Source organism: Chiloscyllium punctatum, chromosome 21 (assembly GCF_047496795.1).
Source record: "Chiloscyllium punctatum isolate Juve2018m chromosome 21, sChiPun1.3, whole genome shotgun sequence".
NCBI classification, from domain to species: Eukaryota; Metazoa; Chordata; class Chondrichthyes; order Orectolobiformes; family Hemiscylliidae; genus Chiloscyllium; species Chiloscyllium punctatum.
Genome location: NC_092759.1, coordinates 25,379,287 through 25,403,644, shown reverse-complemented (window position 1 = coordinate 25,403,644; position 24,358 = coordinate 25,379,287). Strand labels below are relative to the sequence as shown.

The window sequence follows — 24,358 nt, the reverse complement described above, 5'->3', positions numbered from 1 at the left end:
TCCACTATTCGATCGTGGCTGAAATGTTTCTCACCACTCTTTTCCTGCCTGCTCCCCATAACCTTCAACCCATCCTCAATTAAAAATCTGTCTAACTCCTCCTCAAATTTATTGTCCCAGCATCCAGCATCTATTTTATCCACATCTTTTAATGTCATGAATACCTCAATTTAATCTCCCCTCATTCTTCTAAATTTGAGAGAGTATAGGCCTAAACTGTACGATCCTACTTCATACAACAAGCCCCTCATCTCTGGGATCAATCTCGTGAAATGCCTCTGAACTGTCTCCAATGACCCTACATTTGTGCTCAAATAAGGGAACCAAAACTGTGCGCATTACTCCAGGTGTGGTCACACCAATGCCTTGTACAGTTGCAACAATACTTCCTTCCCTTTATATTCTATTCCTTTAGCTATAAAAGCCAACATTCCATTCGCTTTCTTTATTATCTGCTGTACCTGTGTGCTAGTTTTCTGTGACTCCTGAGCGAGGATTTCCAGATCCCCCTGCACCAAAGCACACCCCATTGTCTCTCTCCGTTTAAATAGTAGGTCACCTGCACATTTTTTGACCAAAGCGCATGACATAGAACATTACAGCGTAGTACAGGCTGACCTGTGAAACCGATCAGAAGCCCATCTAACCTACACTATTCCATTATAATCCATGTTTATCCAATGACCACTGAAATGCCCTTAAAGTTGCAGAGTCTACTACTGTTGCAGACAGTGCGTTCCACACCCTGACTACTGAGTAAAGAAACTATCTCTGATATCTGTCCTATATCTATCACCCCTCATTTTAAAGCTATGTCCCCTTGTGCTAGCCATCACCATCCGAGGAAAAAGGTACCCCCTGTCCAACCCTATCAAACGCTCTGATTATCTTCTATGTCTCAATTAAGTCACTTCTCAACCACCTTCTCTCTAATTAAAACAGTGTCAAGTCCCTCGACCTTTCCTCCATACCAGGCAAAATCGTGGTAAATCTTCTCTGCACCCTTTCCAAAGCTTTCACATCCTTCCTATAATGCGGTGACCAGAACTGTACGCAATACGCCAAGTGTGACCGCACCAGAGATTTGCTGCAGCATGATCTCATAGCTCCAAAACTCAATCCCTCTACCAATAAAAGCTAACACACCGTATGCCTTCTTAACATGGTTGACAACTTTCAAGGATCTATATCCCTGGACACCAAGGTCTCTCTGCTTTTCTACACTACCAAGAATCTTCCCATTAGCCCAGTACTTTATATTCCTGTTACTCCTTCCAAAGTGAATCACCTCACACTTTCCTGCATTAAACTCCATTTGTTACCTCTCAGTCCATTTCTACAGCTTATCTATGTCTCTCTGTAACATGCAACATCCTTCGGCACTGTCCAAACTCCTCCGACCTTAGAGTCATCCACAAGTTTACTAAACCATCCTTCTGTGCCCTTATCCAAGTCATTTATAAAAATTACAAACAGCAGTGGCCCCAAAACAGATCCTTGCGGTACACCACTAGCAACTGAACTCCAGGATGAATATTTCAATAGACAATAGGTGCAGGAGCAGGCCATTCTGCCCTTCGAGCCTGCACCACCACTCATTATGATCATGGCTGATCATCCTTAATCAGTATCCTGTTCCTGCCTTATCTCCATAACCCTTGATTCCACTATCCTTGAGAGCTCTATCTAACTCTTTCTTAAGCAATTCCAGAGACTGGGCCTTCACTGCCCTCTGGGGCAGAGCATTCCACACACCCACCACTCTCTGGGTGAAGAAGTTTCTCCTCATCTCTGTCTTAAATGGCCTACCCCTTATTTTTAAGCTGTGTCCTCTGGTTCGGGACTCACCCATCAGCGGAAACATGTTTCCTGCCTCCAGAGTGTCCAATCCTTTAATAATCTTATACGTCTCAATCAGATCCCCTCTCAGTCTTCTAAACTCGAGGGTATACAAGCCTAGTCGCTCCAGTCTTTCAGTGTAAGGTAGTCCCGCCATTCCAGGAATTGACCTCGTGAACCTACGCTGCACTCCCTCAATAGCCAGAATATCTGTCTTCAAATTTGGAGACCAGAACTGTACACAATATTCCAGCTGTGGTCTCACCAGGGCCCTGTACAGCTGCAGAAGAACCTCTTTGCTTCTATATTCAATCCCTCTTGTTATGAAGGCCAGCATGCTGTTAGCTTTCTTCACTACCTGCTGTACCTGCATGCTTGCCTTCATTGACTGGTCAAAGTTTGTGAGAAGATTTGTAGCTCGAGTGATCGTTGTTATGGTTCTGTTCGCCGAGCTGGGAATTTGTGTTGCAGATATTTCGTCCCCTGTCTAGGTGACATCCTCAGTGCTTGGGAGCCTCCTGTGAAGCGCTTCTGTGATTTTCCTCCAGCATTTGTAGTGGTTTGAATCTGCTGCTTCCGGTTGTCAGTTCCAGATCTCCGTTGCAGTGGCCGGTATATTGGGTCCAGGTCAGTGTGCTTATTGATTGAATCTGTGGATGAGTTCCATGCCTTTAGGCATTCCCTGGCTGTTCTCTGTTTGGCTTGTCCTATAATAGTTGTGTTGTCCCAGTTGAATTCATATTGCTTGTCATCTGCGTGTGTGGCTACTAAGGATAGCTGGTCGTGTCGTTTCATGGCTGGTTGGTGTTCATGGATAAGGATCGTTAGCTGTCTTCTGGTTTGTCCTATGTAGTGTTTTGTGCAGTCCTTACATGGGATTTTGTACCCATGCCCAACCACCCCAACACACACAAAAGAAGTTGCATCAAGTCACTATTCAAAAAGGGCCACAACACACTGCAGTACACCAGAACTGCAAAAAGAGGAAGAAGAACACCTATACAATGTATTCGCCAAAAACGGATACCCCCGCAATTTCATCAACAGATGCCTAAGGGAAAGACAATGGAACGAGGACGTGCCACAACCCAAAGGACTAGCCACACTACCATAGATCAAGAGCATTTCCGAACTGACAGCCAGACTACTGCGACCACTAGGACTCATAACAGCACACAAACCAACAGCCACTCTCAGACAACAACTCACCAGAATGAAGGACCCGATACCCAGCATGAGCAAAACCAATGTAGTGCACAAAATCCCATGCAAGGACTGCACAAAACACTACATAGGACAAACAGGAAGACAGTTAACGATCCGCATCCATGAACACCAACTAGCCACGAACCAACGACATGACCAGCTATCCTTAGTAGCCACACACACAGATGACAAGCAATATGAATTCGACTGGGACAACACTAATATTATAGGACAAGCCAAACAGAGAACAGCCAAGGAATGCCTAGAGGCATGGCACTCATCCACAGATTTAATCAATAAGCACATCGACCTGGACCCAATATACCGGCCACTGCAACGGACAGCTGGAACTGACAACCGGAAGCAGCAGGTTCAAACCACTACAAATGCCGGAGGAAAGATCACAGAAGCACTTCACAGGAGGGTCCCAAGCACTGAGGATGTCACCAAGACAGGGGACGAAATATCTGCAACACAAATTCATTGACTGGTGGACAAGAACACCGAGACCTCGTTGTACTTCCCCTTTACCTAACTTGACTCCATTTAGGTAGTAATCTGCCTTTTTGTTCTTGCCACCAAAGTGGATAACCATACATTTCTCCACATTAAACTGCATCTGCCATGCATCTGTCTACTCACCTAACCTGTCCAGGTCACCCTGTAATCTCCTAACATCCTCCTCACATTTCACCCTGCCACCCAGCTTTAGTATCATCAGCAAATTTGCTAATGTTACTATTAATACCATCTTCTATATCATTAATATATATTGTAAAAAGCTGCAGTTCCAGCACTGATCCCTGCGGTATCCCACTGGTTGCTGATGGTCACTTCCCATCAACCACCACCCTCTGTCTTCTTTCAGCTAGCCAATTTCTGATCCAAACTGCTAAATCACTCTCAGTCCCATGCCTCTGTATTTGGTGCAATAGTCTACCGTGGGGAACCTTATAAAACACCTTACTGAAATCCATATACACCATATCAACTGCTTTACCCTAATCCACCTGTTTGGTCACCATTTCAAAGAACTCAAAAAGGTTTTTGAGGCAGGACCTATCCTTCACAAAACCGTGTTGACTATTCCTAATCAAACTATTCCTTTCTAGATGATTATAAATCCTATCTTTATAACCTTTTCCAACATGTTACCCACAACTGAACTAAGGCTCCATGATCTATAATTCCCAGGGTTGTCTCTACTCCCCTTCTTGAACAATGGAACAATGTTTGCTATCCTCCAGTCTTTTGGTACTATTCCTATAGACAATGACAACAAAGATCAAAGCCAAAGGCTCTGCACTCTCCTCCCTGGCTGCTCAGAGAATCTTAGGATAAATTGCATCTGGCCCAGGGGACTTACCTATTTTCCCACTCTCCAGAATTGCTAGCACCTCCTACTTGTGAACCTCAATCCCATCAAATCTCGTAGCCTGTCTCTCAGCATTCTACTCGACAACATTGTCTTTTTCTAGTGTGAATACTGAGGAAACATTTTCATTTAATGCTTCCCCTATCTCCTCAGAGTGCACGCACAACTTTCCAGATTTATCCTTGATTGGCTCTAAGAAGTTGCCTTCTTCCTCTTAACAAGAGATTCAACTTCTTTAGTAAACTACGGCTCCCTCGCTCGACCACTTCCTCCCTGCCTGACGGGTAGATACTTATCAACGACACGCAGTAGCTGTTCCTTGAATAAGCTTCACATTTCAATTATGCCCATCCTCTGCACTTTCCTTCCCATCCTATGCATCCTAAATCTTGCCTTATCGCATCATAATTGTATTTCCCCCAGCAAGAACTCTAGCCCTGCGGTATATGCCTATCCCTTTCCATCGTTAAAGTAAACATAGCCAAATTGTGGTCACTACCATCAAAGTGCTTACCCACCTCCCAAATCTAATACCTGGCTGGGTTCATTACCCAGTACCAAATTCAATGTGGTCTCACCCCTTGTTGGTCTGTCTACATACTGTGTCAGGAAACCATCCTACACATGTGACGAAAACTGACCCATTTAAAGTACTCGAACTATAGCATTTCCAGTCAATGTTTGGAAAGTTAAGGATCCCCATAACAACTAACCTGTTACTCTCGCTCCTATCGAGAATCATCTTTGCTATCCTTTCCTCTACATCTATTCAAATGCCTGTAGAAAACTCCCTACAGGGTGACCTCTCCTTTCCTGTTTCTAACCTCAGTTGACGAGTCCTCAAACATCCTTTCTGCCACCGTAATACTGTCCTTGACTAACAATGCCACTTCCCCCTTTTTTACCATCTTGTCTGTTTACTGAAACATCTAAATCCCAGAACCTGCAACAGCCATTCCTGTCTCTGCTCTATCCATGTATCCGAAATGGCCACAGCATCAAAGTCCCAGGTACCAACTCATGCTGCAAGATCACCCACCTTATTCCAGATTCTTGTTGCATTGAAGTAGACACACTTCAAACTACCTTCCTGCTGGCTGGTGAACTCTTGTGACCTTTGAACCTTTTTCTGATCTCACTTTTCTCAACATCCTGCACACCGGATCTACAATTTAGATTCCCATTACCCTGCTGACTTAATTTTAACTCTCCCAAAGAGCATTAGCAAGCTTCCGCGCCCCCCCCCCCCCCAAACCAAGGATATTGGTACCCCTCTGGTTCAGGTGTGGACCATCCTTATTGTAGAGGTCCTACCTACGCCAGAATGAGCCCCAATTATCCAGGTATCCGAAACCATCCCTCCTGTACCATCCCTGTAGTGACGTGTTCAACTCCTCCCTCTCCCTGTTTCTCGCCTTGCTAGCATTTGGCATGGGTAACAAACCAGAGATAACAACTCAGTTTGTCCTAGCTCAAAGCTTCCAACCTAACTCCCGAATGTCTGCCTTAAACCTTGCACCCATCAACGTGAAACTCCATCCGCTATATTTCAGCGCACTCTCATAACCTATTTCCTAACTTGCTCTTCAGAGGGTTGGTGTGGACTTGATGGGCCAACTGGCCTGTTTCTATACTGTAGGGTCTAACCTAATCTAATTTATATAGAGTCATAGAGATGTACAGCATGGAAACAGACCCTTCCTTTCAACTTGTCCATGCCAATGAGAGGTCCTCACCTAATCTCATCCCATTTATCAACACTTGGCCTATATCCCTCAAAACCCTTCCTGTTCATATTTCAGAAGCTGACTGGGGGCAACTGTTTGCAGATAAAGGGACCGCTGCAAAATTGGAAGCCTTCAAAACTGAGATAACGAGAGTCCAGAGGCAGTAGCTTCATGTTAGGGTGAAAGGAGAAGCTGATAGGTGTAGGGAATGCTTGATGACTACAGAAATTGAAGTTTTGGTCAAGAAAAAGAGGGAAGCATATGCTAGATATAGACAGGAGAGATCGAGTGAATACTTAGAGTATAAGGGCAGCAGGAGTATAGTCATAGAGTCATAAAGATGTATAGCACAGAAACAGACCCTTTGAACCAACTCGTCCCTGCCGGTCAGGTATCCTAACTGGCCCCATATACCATTACTTGGCCTATATCTTCTATACCCTTCCTATTCATATACCCATCCAGATGCTTTTTAAATGCTGAAATTGTACCATCCTCCACCACTTCCTCTGGAGGCTCTTTGCATACACTCACCACTGTCTGTGTGGTGGGCAAAATGGGAAAATGAGATAGCTTTGGCAAATAGGGTTAAGAAGAATCCAAAGGGATATGCATACATGCATACATTAAAGGGAAAAGGATAACTAGGAAGAGAATAGTGCCTCTCAAAGATTAGCAAGGCAGTCTGTGTGTGGAGGCACAGGAGATGGGGAAAGATACTAACAAGTATTTTGCATCAGTGTTGAGTGCGGAGAAGGATGTGAAAGATATAGAATGTGAAGTAAGGGTCAGGTTTTACACGTATTTGGAAAGACAAAGACTGATGAGGGATAGCCAGCAAGGTTTTGTGTGTAGGGAAATCATGTTTCACAAACTTGATTGGGTTTTTTTTGAAGAAGTAACAAAGGGGATTGAGGACAGAGTGGTGCACGTGATCTATAAGGACTTCAGTAGGGCATTTGACAGTGTTCCTCATGGTAGACTTGTTCGCAAAGTTAGATCTCATAGAATACAGGGTGAACTAGCCATTTGGATACAGAATTGGCTTGAAGGTAGAAGGCAGAGGGTGGTGGTGGAAGGTTGCTTTACAGACTGGAGGCCTGTGACTAGTGATGCGTCACAAGGATTGGTGCTGTGTCCACTGCTTTTTGTCATTTAAATGATTTGGATGTGAGCATAAGAGGTATAGTTAGTAAATTTGCAGATGACACAAAAATTGGAGGTGTAGTGGACAGCGAAGAAGGTTACCTCAGAGCATAATGGGATCTTGGTCAAATGGACCAACGGGCTGAGGAGTAGCAAATGGAGTTTAATTTTAATAAATGCAAGGCACTGCATTTTGGAAAAGCAAATCAGGGCAGGACTTATACACTTAATGGTAAGGTCCTAAGGAGTGTTCCTAACTAAAGAAACCTTGGATTGCAGGTTCATGGTTCCTTGACAGTGGAGTCACAGCTAGGTAGAATAGCGAAGAAGGTGTTTGGTATGCTTTCCTTTATCGATTAGAGAAATAAAGTACAGGAGTTGGGAGGTCATGTTGCAACTGTACAGGACATTAGTTAAGCCACTTTTGGAATTTTGTGTAAATTTCTGGTTTCCTTCTTATCAGAAGGACGGTGTGAAACTTGAAAGGTATCAGAAAAGATTAATAAGGATGTTGCCAGAGTTGGAGGGTTTGTGTTCTAGGGAGAGGCTGAACAGACTGGGGCTGTTTTCCCTGGAGTATCGGAGGCTGAGGGGCAACCTAATAGAGGTTTATAAAATCATGAGGGGCATGGAGAGGATAAATAGGCAAGGTCTTTTCCCTGGGGTGGGGGAGTCCAGCACTGGAGGGCTATTCCTGATGGAGGGCTTTTGCCCGAAACATCGATTTTCCTGCTCTTTGGATGCTGCCTGGCCTGCTGTGCTTTTCCAGCACCACACTGACCTAAAAACTAGAGGGCTTAAGTTTAGGCTGAGATCCATTTATAAGGTGGTTCTTTCGTCATTGCAATTTACTGTCCTGTTTATTTTTGTGTCGTCTGCAATTTGGTTATTGAGCCTTCATCCCTGTATCCACATCATTAATGCAGATTGTAAATAGCGGGCGTCCAAGGCTTGAACCCTGTGGCACCCCACTCGTTACATCTTGCCATCCAGAAAAAGACCCACTTACCTCAACTCTGTTACCTCAACTCTATCCAAGATAACAAATTACCCCTAATCCCATTTGATCCAACCTTGTGAATTAACCTTTTGTGCAGCACCTTATCCAATGCCTTCTGGAAGTCCAAGTATATTACATTTACAGGATCCTCATTATGCACTTTGCTTGTTACATCTTCAAAGAACTCTAACAAATTCGTCAAATATGCTTTGCCCTTCGTAAAACCATGCTGACTCTGATGGTTAGTGTTTTGACTTTCCAAATATCCCGATATTACTTCCTCTAATTGGTTTTAACACTTTCCCCACTACAGATGTTAAACTAACTATGTAATTTCCCAATATTGCCTCCCTCCCTTTTTGAATAAGGGCATTAATTCAGCATTTTTCCAATCCACTGGAACCTTTCCTATGTCCAAGGAATTTTGTAATATTGTAACCAATGAATCCACTATCTCCACTGCCACTTCTTGTTTCAAATGTTCTGTTTGTAGTATGTTTGTCTGCACATTCTTTAATCTTTGCCTGTGAAGAGACTCAGTACCAACTAGAAAATCATCCGATTAGAGCTAGTCAAAGTATTTGAAATTCGCTTTATTGGTCATACCCATTGTACAATAAAAAAAATTACATTCTAAGATTGTTCTATTGAAGTGGTACTGGCAGAAACCATTAAAAGCCAAAGAGGTATCCACCTTTGTTACATCAGATAGTTCATAGCAGCATCAAGTCATGCTATTCAGGTTTAAAAATGTTCTAGCTACATTCCAAATCTATCAAATCAAATTTATTTAGACAATATCTTAAAATCCAGCAATACAGGGTTGAACATGTAAAACAGAACCTTTTAAGCAGTGACAGATGACAATAAATTTAGGCATAAATCCACTTGCAAAAGCAAGGATAATTTACCCAGCATACATTGGAAAGCAGGGGCAAGTATTGCCAAAAGTGAAGGCTCTGACACAATTCTCCATTCCTAAAACTAAATGGGAAATTGAGATTTAAGGGAGTATGTGGTTTTTATTGGAAACTTGTGCCTACCAATCTTTGCATAATATCTATACCTAGGCCATAAGAAATAGGAACAGAAATTTATGATTTGGCTCCTCAACTCTGCTCTGCCTTTCAATAAGATAGTGGCTGATCTGACATTCAGCATGCCCATTTTACATGCCTTTTCCCTGTAAACTGTGATTCCTCTACTAAGCAAAATCTATAAGATGTAAGAGTAGAATTACGCCATTCAGCCCAGCTATGCTCCACTATTTGATCATAACTGATACGTTTCTCTACCAAACTAATCAAGAAACTAACAATCCCTGTCTTAAGTATAATCAATGCCTTAACCTCCACAGTTGTTTGCAGCAATGAGTACTACAGATTGACTATCCACTATTGAAGAATTACCTCCTCATTTCAGTTCTAAGGAGCTGTCACTTCAGTCTGAGGCTGTGCCCTTGGGTCCTAGTCTCTCCTCTTAGTGGAAACATCTACTCTGTGTCCACTGTGTCAGGCTGTCAGTATTCTGTCAGTTTAAATCAGGTCTTCCCTCATCTGTATAAATTCGATTGTATACAGACTCCCGAGTCCTCAACCACTCCTCATATAACCAGCCCGTCATCCTGGGATCATTGTCGTGAACCTCCTGCAGATCCACTCCAATGCCAGTACATCCTTCCTTAGATACAGGGCCCAAAACTGCGCACAATACTCCAAATGTGATCTGAACAGAGTCTTCTATAACCTCAACAGTACATCTCTGTTTTTTGAATTCTAACCCTCCTGAAATGAATGCTAACATTGCATCTGCCTTCCTAACTACCAACTGAACCTGCATGTTAACCTTAAGAGAATTCTAAACTAGGACTCCCAAGTCTCTTCTGCTTCAGATCTTTGAAGCCTTTCCCTATTTAGAAAATAGCCTATGTCTCTATTCAGCCGAGGAAAGTGCATAACCTCGCACATTCCCACATGACATGCTATCTTCCATTTCTTTACCCAGCCTCCTAGCCTGTCCAAGTCATAAACTCTCACATGAAAGGAAACGTCCTCTCAGCATTTACCCTATCAATCTCCTTAAGAATTCAATTCTGTTTCAGTGAGATAACCTCTCATTCATTGAAACTCCTGAGTAGAGGCCCAAACTAATCCCTCATTTCTGGGGTCTAACATCATGAATGTTCTCTAAACTGCCTCCAATGAAATAATATCTTTCCTCAGTAAATGGACCAAACTATTCAGAGTACTCCATATGTGGTTTCACCAGCTTATACAGTTGCAGTAAGACCTTATTTATGCTTATTTATTTATTATATTTTTATTTAGTGAAAAGTATTGTACAGTGTTGCCACTCTCCATTGCCATTTTAAAACACAGAGAAATTAACTGAAACATAGAACATAAAGGTAGAAAAAAAATTCAAATCATGTTCAACTTTACAATCCTTCTTGGTAAGTGCTCCGCCATGGGTCTCGTGGCCAGCCTTGAGTCCACTGTCACTACTACTGTAACAAGAGTCACCTCTTTTTGGCATCATCTTGCTTCCACCAACAGCTCAGCCACTGAGTACTGAATCCTTGCTGGACCTTGTTAATGCAGCTACTGCACCAGTTCAAACTCTACTCTGCCACCACTATGTGTCTGCTTTGGGCCCACCACTGCTGCAGCCCCTACTGATGTTTCCAGGACTCAATCTGGGCTCAACTCGCTGCTTCCACCTCCATGAATCTGCACTAGATGCAGATGCTACTGGGAACCCAAACTCACCTCCACTGAAGCAGGCATGAATCCACTCTAGGACCACCTCATTGATGCAGAAACGCTGGGCTCATTTTGGATCCGCACTGGGTTTGCTCACTGATCGCCACAAGTCCATGCTTGACTCACTCAGTAACGCCAGTGCCATTGCCACGACTGAGCTCTTCAACATCAGTAAAAGAAAGAAAAAGAGAAGAAAAGAAACAAGAGAAACGGAATGACTGGACAATCCTTGGGTTCTGCTGTCATCTTGCTGAAACATTTCCCTACTCTTGTACTTCAATGCCCTTAAAATGAAGGCCAACGTTCGATTAGCCTCCGTGATTGCCTGCTGCACCAAAATGCTAACATTCTATGTTTCATTCACAAGCTTGTCATTATTTATATAAATATGAATACAAGAGGTGTGTTCAGTAAGTTTATAGATGACACCAAAATAGGTGATGTAGTGGACAGTGAAGAAATCAGAGTACAACAGGACCATCATCAGATGGACAAATGGGCTGCAGAATGGCAAATGGAGATTAATTCAGATAATGTTTGCACTTTGGTAAGGCAAACCAGGGCAGGACATATGCAGTTAATGATAGGATTGTGGAGGATGTTCTTGAACAAAGAGACCGAGAGGTGCAGGTGCATAATTCCTTGAAAGTGGAATCATAGGTAGAAGAAAGTCTTTGGTACACTTGCCTTCATTGGTCAGAATGTTGAGTGTAGGACTTGGGATATTATCTTGCAGCTATATAGGATGTTGGTGATGTCACTTTTGGAATACAGCATACAATTTAATAGGAAAGATGCTGTTAAATGTGAGACGGTGCATAACGGACTTAGAGGGATGTTGCTGGGACTGGAGGATTTGAGCTATGGAGAGAGGCTGAATAGACTGGGCCTGTTTTCCCTCCACCGTTGGAGGCTGAGGGGTGACCTTTATAGAAGTTTATAAAATCATGAGGGGCATGGATAGGGTAAATACACAAGGTCTTTTCCCTGGGTTGGGGGAGTCCAGGACTAGAGAGCATAGGTTTATGGTGAGAGGGAAAAGATTTAAAAAGGTTCTGACCATAACGTTTTCACTCATGGAATGAACTACCAGAGGAAGTGGATAATTGCATTTAAGCACATCTGGATGGTATATAATTTGGAAGGATGTAGAAGGATGTGGGCCAGATGATGGCAATTGGGACTAGGACAGATTGGGATGTCTGGTTGCCATGGACAAGTTGGATTGAAGGGTCTGTTTTCAGTGCTGTATGACTAACTCTGTAAGCACCTCCAATTCTCTTTGTGCCGCAGCTTTCTACAGTTTTTCTCTGTTTGAACAAAACTGTGCTTTTGTCCTCCCTTCCAAAATGAGCAATTTCACATTTTCCATATTATATTCCATTTACCAACATCTTTGCCCACTTAACTTAGCAATAAACCTCTGTCTAAACCATTTGTAGTCCTCTTGGCAACTTGCCTGTTCTACCTATTTTTGTGTCACCTATGAATCTGGGGGCAGAACACTCACTTCCTTCATCCAGGTCAATAATATGTATTTTTAACAGTTGTGACTTCAACACTGATCCCTGTGGAACCCCATTGGTTACAGATCTTACTTGCTGTTTCCTGCCAAATAGGCAATTCTCTATCCATGCCAATATGCTACCTTTGATACAAAGGGCTCATGACTTAACCTTTTATGAGGTACCTTATTGAATGCCTTCTGGAAGTCCAGTTACTTCTCCTCTATCCAAACTGGTTGAGACTTCTTTGAAATCCTCTGTTAAATTAGTCAGGCACAATTCCCCTTTCACAAAATCATGCTAACTACTTAATTAAATTATGAATTTCAAAATGTTCTGCTATTCCTTAATAATTAGGGATAGTCAACATGGCTTTATGCTTGGGAAATCATATTTCACGAACTTGATTGAGTTTTCTGAAGAAATAACAAAGAGGATTGTTGAGGGCAGAGCAGTGGAATGTGAGCTACGTAGACTTCAGTAAGGTGTTCGACATGAGAGACTGGTTAGCAAGGTTAGAGCTCATGGAATAAAGGGAGCATTAGTCATTTGGGTACAGAACTGGCTCAAAGGTAGAGACAGAGGGGGGTGGTGGAGACTGGAGGCCTGTGACCCATGGAGTGCCACAGGGATCGGTGCTGGGTCCTCACTTTTCGTCATTTATATAAATGATTTGGATTTGGTCTTAAGAGATATAGTTAGTAAGTTTGCAGATGACACCAAAATTGAAGGTGTAGTGGACAGCGAAGAAGGTTACCTAAGATCATAACAGGATCTTGATCAGACGAGCCAGTGGTTGAAGAGTGGCAGATGGAGTTTATTTTAGATAGGCAATAGACAATAGGTGTAGGAGTAGGTCATTCGGCTCTTCGAGCTAGCACCACCATTCATAATGATCATGGCTGATCATCCACAATCAGCATCCTGTTCCTGCTTTATCCCCATAATCCTGGATTCCATTATCTCTAAGAACTTTATCCAACTCTTCCTTAAACGTATCCAGAGACTGGGCCTCCACTGCCTTCTGGGGCTGAGCATTCCACACACCCACCACTCTCTGGGTGAAGAAGTTTCTCCTCAACTCTGTTATAAATGGCCTACCTCTTATTTTTAAACTGTGTCCTCTGGTTCTGGACTCACCCATCAGCGGAAACATGCTTCCTGCCTCCAGTGTGTCCAATCCTTTAATAATTTTATACATCTCAATCAGATCCCTTCTCATCCATCTAAACACAAATGTATACAAGCCCAGTCTCCCCAATCTTTCAGCATATGATAATCCTGCCATTCTGGGAATTGACCTCGTGAACCTACCCTGCACTCCCTCAATAGCCAGAATGTCTTTCCTCAAATTTGGAGACCAACACTGCACATAGTACTCTAGGTGCGATCTCACCAGGGCCCTGTACAGCTGCAGAAAGACCTGTTTGCTTCTATACTCAATTCCTTTTGTTATGAAGGCCAGCATGCCATTAGCTTTCTTCACTGCCTGCTGTACCTGCATGCTTGCTTTCATTGACTAATGTACAAGAACACCTAGATCTCGTTGTACTTCCCCTTTACCTAACTTGACTCCATTTAGATAGTAATCTGCCTTCCTGTTCTTGCCACCAAAGTGGATAACTACACATTTATCCACATTAAACTGCATTTGCCATGTACCTGTCCACTCACCTAGCCTTTCCAAGATACCCTGTATTCTTATAACATCATCCTCACGTTTCACCCTGCCGCCCAGCTTTGTGTCATCAGCAAATTTGCTAATATTACTTTTAATACCTTCATCTATATCATTAATGTATATTGTAAACAGCTGCAGTCCCAGCACCGAACCTTGTGGTACCCCACTGGTCACTGCCTGCCATTCTGATAGGGACCTGGTTATCACTACTCTTTGCTTCCTGTCAGTCAACCAATCCAAGTCAGTACCTTGCCCCCAATACCATGTGCCCTAATTTTGCTCATTAATCTCCTATGTGGGACCTTATCAAAGGCTTTGTGAAAGTCCAGATATGCTACATCCACTGGCTGTCCCTTGTCTAACTTCATAGTTACATCCTCAAAAAATTCTAGAAGATTAGTCAAGCACGATCTCCCCTTTGTAAATCCATGCTGACTCTGACCTATCCTGTTACTGCTATCCAAGATAAAGGCGAGATGCTGCATTTTGGAAAAGCAAATCTTAGCAGGACTTTATACACTTAATGGTAAGGTCCTAGGGAGTATTGCTGAACAAAGAGACCTTGGGGTGCAGGTTCATAGCTCCTTGAAAATAAAGTAGCAGGTAGATAGGATAGTGAAGAAGGCATTTGGTATGCTTTCCTTTATTGGTCAGAGTATTGAGTACAGGAGCTGGGAGGTCATGTTGCGACTGTACAGGACATTGGTTAGGCCACTTTTGGGAATGTTGCATGCAATTCTGGTCTCCTTCCTAAAGGAAGGATGTTGTGAAACTTGAAAGGGTTCAGAAAAGATTTACAAAGATGTTGCTAGAGTTGGAGGATTTGAGCTATAGGGAGAAGATGAATAGGCTAGGGCTGTTTTCCCTGGAATGTCGGAGGATGAGGGGTGACTTTATAGAGGTTTACAAAATCATGAGGGGCATGGATAGGGTAAATAGACAAAGTCTTTTCCCTGGGATGGGGGAGTCCAGAAATAGAGGGGCATAGGTTTAGGGTGAGAGGGGAAAGATATAAAAGAGACCTAAGGGGCAACTTTTTCACCCAGAGGGTGGTACGTGTATGGAATGAGCTGCCAGAGGAAGTGGTGGAGGCTGTTACAGTTACAACATTTAAAAGGCACCTGAATGTGTATATGAATAGGAAGGGTTTAGAGGGGTATGGGCTGGGTGCTGGCAAGTGGGGTTAGATTAGGTTGGGATATCTGGTCGGCATGAATGAGTTGGACTGAAGGGTCTGTTTCCATACTCTATGTCTCTATGATTAATTGATCCCAATGCTTTTCCAGCAGTAGATGTCAGGCTAATTGATCTTTAGTTACGGGGTTGTTTGCCTCTTTCCCTTCTTGAATAGGGGTATCACATTGGCAGATTCCCAGTTCTCTGGTACTTCTCCAGAGTTCAAGGATTTACAATGCATTACAACCAATATCTCCAATATATCCGTGGTTACCTCTTTTAGGATCCTGGGATGCAAACCATTGGCGTAAGGGGGCTTATCTGCCTCTAGCCCCATTAGTTCATCTAATACTGCTTCTCTAATGATGGTGGTTGAAATTAAAACCTCCTGTGTTCTTTGATATTAATGAGCTGTTTGAAATATTTTCTGCCATAAAGACAGATATTTTCCACTGTAATTTTCCACAGCATTGTTCTAAAAGCAAACAAACTTGATATGATAAACAGAATGCTAAGCAGCCTTCGAGAAGTTGAAGGCGATCCCAGTAGCTGTGCTTCATTAATCCTAGATATGTGCTCTCTGGAGTGACTTTCTTTCAAGTTTGAGTTTTATCATTTTAATTTCTCCTTCCTGTTCACCTGCAGTTGAATTCTCTCCAACTCAATTGTCTCACTGTTCTTTCAGCTTCAAATATTGTGCTATTACCTCAATTATGGCAACCCTCTTAGCAACTAACAAAGGCAAAATAGATGAAGAGAGGATGTTTCCTTATGTGGCAATCTAAAATCAAAGATCATATTTTTAGGATAAGAGGTAGCAGATTTAAAATAGAAATGAGGAATTACTTCCCTCAAAGGGTCTTGAATCTGTGGATTTCATTATAGTAGAGTACAGTGGTTACTAAGACATTGAATAAATTTAAGGAGATGATAGAGTTTTAATTAGTATTGGGTTATGGAGAGTGGGTAGGACAATGGTGTTGAGACTGAGATGGGATCAACTGTGAAATTAAATGGCAGAGTGGGCTTGGGGCTGAATTTCCTACTCCAGCTCTGAGCTCTTAATTTCTTTTGATATAATAATGGTGTATTTTCTTCTAGTCTTTTCCAATTGTTGAAAGTTAGCTTTCCAATTAAATAATTTCCTTGCTGTGTATCCTACTGTGAGCCCCTATCTGCACCTTATGAGTGAAGTTACAACAATGTACTGTCATTATTGTCTCACTACTCCATGAGTCACAACATCAAATAAAAAAATACTTTTCCAATGATTAAGATAACCAAATAAGAGTGTTATCTGCATCAAGTTTTAAACAGTGTAACCTATCAACTGGGTTTATTAATAATCACAATTATTGATTTATTATCAAAAGAAAGCTTATTTCAATAAAGTTTCAATCATGAGTTAACATGCACAGTCAATAATATAGAAATATAAATGATTATCCTTCTAATACCTCCAAAATACATGCAGTAACTTTACAGGAAAGAAAATGTATTTTCCATAGAGGTTATCTGTCTGAAAAACATTTTGGGAAAATGGATTATTCTTGAAGTCAAAGGAATAAAATGTAGAATGTTCCAGAATCTTTGACTGTGATATTCTATCATCTGAGGTCAATTGTGCACAGTTGTCTCTGGAATCTTGTAGGCATAGCAAGCCCCTGCATTGCAACTTTGAGGTTTCACCTTTATTCAACGAGAGGGTTTTCTTTTCAGAAATAAAAGATATGAACTGGTTCGTAGGGATCTATCCAACTCCGCTTGTTCATGGCAGACTTTTGCCCAACTGAAATAGATGCAGCAAAGTACCTCTCCAAACCAGCATTGTTTAAAATCAATCCTGATGTAGAAGTGCCGGTGTTGGAGGAGGTGGACAAAGTCAGAAGTCACACAACACCAGGTTATAGTCCAACAGATTTATTTGAAATTCCAAGCTTTCAGAGCTGAGCCCCTTCAGGTGAAGTGAGAGAGAAGTGCACAGGCACAATGTTTATGGGCAAAGATCAAAAGATCATACAAATGGTGTGAGTGGAATATCGAAAAATAAGCCTCTGCAAATGTTCAAAAGTATCGGATGGTGTGAGTAAAGTGTCAACAGATGAATAACAAGCGAAGGCAGATGAGGCAGTTCCAGCAGGAGTGAACAGGTAGATAAGCAGGCATAGTTAGTCATTTGACTTACAGCATATCTTGTTTTAAAAATGTCTTCAACGTCCATATGATTTTTCAATGACCCCTTAAACAGACCACTCCAAGTAAATCCATTGTTCACAATCCTTCATGATTAGTCCCCTAAGCAATATAAGGTATAAAGCAGTCATAACGAGTTTTGAGAAGACTTATAGCTCAGGTTGAGGTTCTGGATGTTGCTCGTTGAGATGGAAGGTTAACTTCCAGACATTTGGTCACCCTGCTAGGTAACATCTTCAGTGGGCCTCTGAGCAAAGCACTGCTGATGATTCCTGCTTTCTATTTATGTGTTTGGGTTTCTTTGGGTTGGTGATGTCATTTCCTGTGGTGATGTCCTTTCCTGTTCCTTTTCTCAGGGGGTGGTAGATGGGGTCTAACTCGATGTGTTTGTTGATAGAGTTCCGGTTGGAATGCCAGGAATGCCATGCTTCTCATGCGTGTCTCTGTTTGGCTTGCACGAGGATGGGTGTGTTGTTCCAATCAAAGTGGTGTCCTTCCTCATCCGTATGTAAGGATACTAGTGAGAGAGGGTCATGTTGTTTTGTGGCTAGTTGATGTTCATATATCCTGCTGGCTAGTTTTCTGTCTGTTAGTTCAATGTAGTGTTTGTCACCGTTCTCGTCTGGAAATGAACCTTCCAGCTCAGCGAGCAAACCTACATCCAGCAGTCTTAACTTTAAAATGATTACACTTCAAAAATATGTCACCGACTTTAAGATGTTCTGCCAATCAGAAATGGACGTGCATCTCTCCGTTTCACAAAAAGGGAAGAGTTACAAAATAAGTTATTGAAGCAGAAGATTATTACTTCAGAGAAACTAAGAATTGAAAGATAGAGAGAGTGGTTGAAGTCAAATTTTGGGTTTTTTGATTTCTTTCTGGCTCAATAATAGTGTCACTCATTGTTCTATTACACTCTAATTATGTTTTGTTTAAATGCAGGGGATGGATATGAAGTCTGTGCAATCTGTCTGGATGAGTATGAGGAGGGTGACAAACTTCGAATATTACCCTGCTCACATGGTAAGCCAATTCTGTACTTGTGTAGTCTTTGTTCTGCTGGTGGCAAAAACTGTCTGGGTGCTGAGGAGCAAACTGTGGATTGACAGCAATGAATCACTGAATACTTGATATGTTAACTCAGCTGATATTAGCTACCAGAACATTTCTGCTTCCTGGATCTGTCGAACGTCAAACTGTACATAAAGCTTCCTTGTGTTCTCTATTCCAGTCTTTCTCATCCACTTGCTTTCCTGCTCACCATTATTCAGATGGTGAAGAGAATTGTGTGGAAGTCGTGGAGATGATGTCCCAAGTTGAAAAAATGTTTGTGTAGAGAGGGCAGAAGGACATGAGACTGTTGGACTATTTAGTGTCTGAAAAGATCTGTAGCCCACTACTCCATTGATCACAACATGAATAAATTCTTCAAGAGGATTGGGTATATTTTGCTTGCTATGAGGTGCTAATTTCAAAGCAGAGCAGGTTGTTAGAGGTCATAGAGGTATTCAGCACATAAACGGGCCCTTTGGCCTAACTCATCCACGCCAACCAGGTTTCCTAATCTGAACTGGTCCCATTTGCCTGCATTTGGCCCATATCCTTCTAATGCTTTCCTATCCATGTATCTGACCAAATGTCTTTTAAATGTTGTAATTGTATCTAGCTCTGCCCACTTCCCCTGGCAGCGCATTCCATATTATGTGTCAACTTCTGTGTGGAAAAGTTGTCTTTCAGGATCCTTTTTAAACCTTTCCCCTGTCACACTAAACTATACACTCTGGTGTTGGATTCCCCTACCCATTTGAAAAGACTTTGGCTATTGACCTTTTCTATGCCCCTCGTGATTTTACAAACTTTTATAAGGTCACCCCTCAGCCTCTGGCACTCTGAGGGAAAGAAGTCCCAGCCTCTCATAGAGTCATAGAGATGTACAGCATGGAAACAGACTCTTTGGTCCATCCCGTCCATACCGACCAGATATCCCAACCCAATCTGGTCTCACCTGCCAGGGCCCATATCCCTCCAAACCCTTCCTATTCATATACCCATCCAAATGCCTCTTAAATGTTGCAATTGTACCAGCCTCCATCACTTCCTCTGGCAGCTCATTCCATACACGTACCACCCTCTGTGTGAAAAAGTTGCCCCTTAGGTCTCTTTTATATCTTTCCCCCCTCACCCTAAACCTATGCCCCTCTAGTTCTGGACTCCCCCACCCCAGGGAAAATACTTTGTCTATTTATCCTATCCATGCCCCTCATGATTTTGTAAACCTCTATAAGGTCACCCCTCAGCCTCCGACGCTCCAGGGAAAACAGCCTCAGCCTATTCAGCCTCTTCCTGTCGCTCAAATCCTCCAACCCTGGCAACATCCTTGTAAATCTTTTCTGAACCCTTCAAGTTTCAAAGCATCCTTCCTTTAGGAAGGAGACCAGAATTGCACGCAATATTCCAACAGTGGCCTAATCAATGTCCTGTACAGCCGCAACATGACCTCCCAACTCCTGTACTCAATACTCTGACCAATAAAGGAAAGCATACCAAACGCTGCCTTCACTATCCTATCTACCTGCGACCATTGGCCCATCTGATCCAGATCCTGTTGTAATCTGAGGTAACCCTCTTCACTGTGCACTACACCTCCAATTTTGGTGTCATCTGCAAACTTACTAACTGTACCTCTTATGCTCGCATCCAAATCATTTAGGTAAATGACAAAAAGTAGAGGGTCCAGCACCGATCCTTGTGGCACTCCACTGGTCACAGGCCTCCAGTCTGAAAAACAACCCTCCACCACCACCCTCTGTCTTCTACCTTTGAGCCAGTTCTGTATCCAAATGGCTAGTTCATTAGAACTCAAACCGTCCAGTCTTTGTAACATTCTTGTAAATCTTTTTTACACCCTTTGCAGTTTAATGACATCCTTCCTTTAGCAAGGAAGATAAACTGGTAATATATATTTCACCAATTAGTATCCTCTGAACGTTGCACTCCAAAGAAACGTGAATGACTAATGTCTTAGAGCTAAGGTGTCCTATCAGAAAGTGGGCAAAGATGAGTGTAGCGACCACCAGCAAAGAGAAAGTACTGGGGAAACTGAAAGGTCTGAAAGGGATAGATAATCTGGACCAAATGGATTGCTCCGCAGAGTTTTGAAGGACATAGCTGAGGAACTTGTAGAGGCACTGGTGGTGATCTTTCAGGAGTCACTGTAGTAGAGAAGGATCCCAGCAGCCTCTAAAATAGCTAAAGTAACACCTCGTTTAAGAAGACGGGGGGAAAAAGACAGGAAATTATAGGCTGACTAGCCTGCCGTTGGTCAGGGGTAAGATTTTAGACTCCGTTAGTAAAGATGAGGTTGTAGAATACTTGGAAGCACATGGTGAAATAGGGCAAAGTCAGTACAGCTTTATCAAAGGGGAGTTCATGCCTGACAAATCTGTTAGATTTGTTTAAAGAAGTCATGAGGATGTGAGACAAAGAGTAAGCGAATGTGATCAGTTTGGATTTACAGAAGGCCTTTTGACAAGATGCCACACAGGAGGCAGCTAAGTGCCCACGGTGTCAGGGGCAAGATACTGGCATGGAAAGAGCATTGATGCCTAGCAGAAGGCAGAGTGTAGTTATAAAGGGATATTTTTCTGGATGGCAGCTGGTGACTAGTGGAATTCCACTGGGGGTCACTGCTGGGAGCACAACTATTCACACTATACATTAGCGACCTGGGGATGAGGGGCTTGTAATTTGAGCAGTAGTTGAGGATTCTGGGTCTGCACTCGATGGAGTTTAGAAGGCTGAGGGGGAAATCTGATTTAAACTTGGAAAATACTAGCCTCAGTGGAGGTGTGAGGAGTAAGACAGAACAAAGTAGTAAGACATTATATAATTTAAGTAACTTGGATGTAATTTAAGCTAGTATTTATTCAATATGTTTGTAGTTTAGTTCTAGTTAAGTAGATAGGTTTATTTTGGTAGAATAGTGGATTGTTTAGTAACAATGGTACTATGTTATAGCCTTGTTCTTTGTACTGTTTTTTCTGTTCTGATGGTTTTTATTTCCTTATATTTCTTGTAAAAGATTTTTAAAAAGCTCTTCAATAAAAAATGTATATAAAAAAAGAAAATACTGACAGGCATGGATAGAGTGGACATGGACAAGATGTTTTCACGATTAGGACTGACTAGGACCTGGGGTACACCCTCAGAGTGAAGTGGTGACCCTTTAGAACTGAAATGAGTAGTTTCCTCAGTCAGAGGGTGGCTAATTTGCAGAACTCATTGCTGCAAAAAGCTGTGGAGGTCATATCCTTAAGTGTATTTAAGACTGAGGTGGATAGTTTCTTGTTAGCAAGGGGAATCAAGAGTTGCAAGTCAAAGACAGGAGAATGGAATTGAGAAACATCAGCCATGATTTATTTATTTATTGTCACGTGTACCGAAGTACAGGAAAAGCTTTGTTTACAAGCAGTACAAGCAGATTATAGTAAGCAAGAGTGTACAGATCAGAGAGACTTCAGGCATATAGGTTGCATTGGATTTGTGTGCACTAAACGACAAGAGCATTGTTAGCAAGGTCAGTATTATTTGAGGCTAGGGAGTCCGTTCATCAGTCTAATAATGGCTGGGAAGTAGCAGTTCCTGAACTTGCTGGTGTGTGTGTGTGTTCAGGGATCTGCACCTTCTGCCTGAAGGAAGAGGTTGTACGAGAGTATTACTGGCGTGCAATGGGTCCTTGATGTTGGTAGCCTTTGCGCGGCAGCAAGTCATGTAAATGGAGTCCATGGATGGAAGGTTAGCTTCCATGATGGACCTGGGCTGTGTACACCACCTTCTGTCGTTTTTTACGCTCCTGGGTAATTACCATACCAGACAGTTACGCCTTCAGTGGTGCATATGTAGAAATATAGTGAAGGTCCATATGAGCATGCCAAGTTTCCTGAGGCACCTGAGGAAGAAAAGCTGTTGTGCCGCCTTGACCATCGCATCTACGTGGGAAGTCTGGTACAGATTGTCAATTATTCTTCACCCTCTTAACCTCTGTTCCATTGATGTGGATGAGGGCATGTTCTCCTTCTTCTTTCTTTCTGAAGTCCACAATCATCAAAAAAAAAGTGCTTGCATTTCATGACTCCTTCCTTACTCCCAGGATGCCGCAAAACACTTTATGTTGAATGCAGTACTTCTGAAGCAAAATTGATGTTGTAAAGTCGAAACATGGTGGCAGCAATGTGATTATGGCCAGGTCATTGTTGTGGGGTAAATATTACTCAGATGGTGGATGGAGCCTTGCTTTAGCATCTCACCCAAAAGACACCACCTCCATCAGCAGTTCAGGGGACTACCTGGAATGAGCAAATTTCTCTCTAAGGAAAGATTAGACAGGGTAGACTTGTATTCCCTGGAGTTTAGAAGAGTCTAAAGTGGATGTAAAAAGAATGTTTCTACTTGTGGGACAATCTAGAAGTAGGAGTAACTGTTTAAAATAAAAATGGAGCACCCATTTAAGACAGATAGGAATGCTTCTTCCTGAAAGCTGAGAGTCTTTGGAATTTGATTCCACAAATGCAGATTCTTTTAATATTTTTAAGACAGAGGATAACTTTTTCATATAAATAGATTCTTGATTGCCAAGGGCACAAAAGTATATTAGGGATGTGCAGTACTCTCAAGTTAAAATCAGATCAGCCATAATCTTACTGGATGGTGGAGCAGGCTCCAATGGTCAAATAGCCTAGCCTTGTTCCTTGTATGAATGCTCATGCAGAATCCAATCAGTACTGCACTAACGTGTCAACCACAGGCTGAATTTTGCCAGAAATCAGCTTCAAAAAGTGTTATTTTTGCTGAGCTTCATCAAGACTTGCTCTCTGCAAGGCTGAGCAGATTTATTTGTGCAATCATCTGAAACCCACGTTATTATCCAGATTCCATGTCTGGATCAACCAACACAAGTTCAATTCACCCAATGTCATAACTGGGAGTACTTACAACTAGTGGGATTCCTGGCATAAGTGCCATCTCAAAAGGTCTGTTATGCATCAGGTCTGTCACTGTCAATCCAGAATTGCCCTGCACGGTTTGATTGATTTGGCCTTGGCCTGGCAAACGAGGAGAAATTGGCTCTGCATTTCTGCAGACAATGACCTAAAGGACCTGGTGGATGGGGTAGTGCAGAGGAAGGATACCCTCTTTCCTCCAGAAGAGAAGATAGTCACACTAGACTGTACCAGCTTAGTTTATAGTTACCATGTCAGTCGCTGCAGTTTCAATCATCCAAGGAAGCACCTGACAGCACCATTCGGTTAAATGCCACTCTATTCTTTCTGCAGCAGTCACTCTATCTCTGCTGCTGTACCTTTCTCATAACCTCCTACTATCATTATTGTATGTAATACCTCCGTTGCTCACTCTCAACTCCTCCATATAAACACACACATATGCATGCACTCTCAGGTTTACACATGCACGCACTCAGACACGCACACACAGATGTGCACACATCCCAGTTTTGCTAACCCAGTGTGGGTCAGTTTGCTCTATTTGGCTGAACAGCTGGTTTGTGCTGCAGAATGGCACCAACAATGCAATTTCTGCATCAAATAGGTCACCATAAATGTCCCACCATTTCAAACTGTCCCCTCACCTCAGGTATGATGACCCTCAGGTTAAACTCACTACCAGTTGTGCCTCTCTAATGCGAGAGCAGCCTGTGGTCCTCTGCTACTGTGGTGACTTTACCTTGAAT

General features: G+C 42.5%; 1 protein-coding gene across 7 annotated transcripts in view; it reads left to right on the top strand.

Annotated features, from left to right (window-relative positions):
* Positions 1-24,358, top strand: part of LOC140492664 (E3 ubiquitin-protein ligase RNF167-like) — a 125,811-nt gene that overhangs the window by 87,764 nt on the left and 13,689 nt on the right. For all 7 annotated transcript variants that reach the window (XM_072591707.1, XM_072591703.1, XM_072591706.1 and 4 more), the window contains one exon: positions 18,553-18,633. In XM_072591707.1, the coding sequence (XP_072447808.1) occupies positions 18,553-18,633 (81 nt within the window). The remainder of the gene's footprint in view (positions 1-18,552; positions 18,634-24,358) is intronic.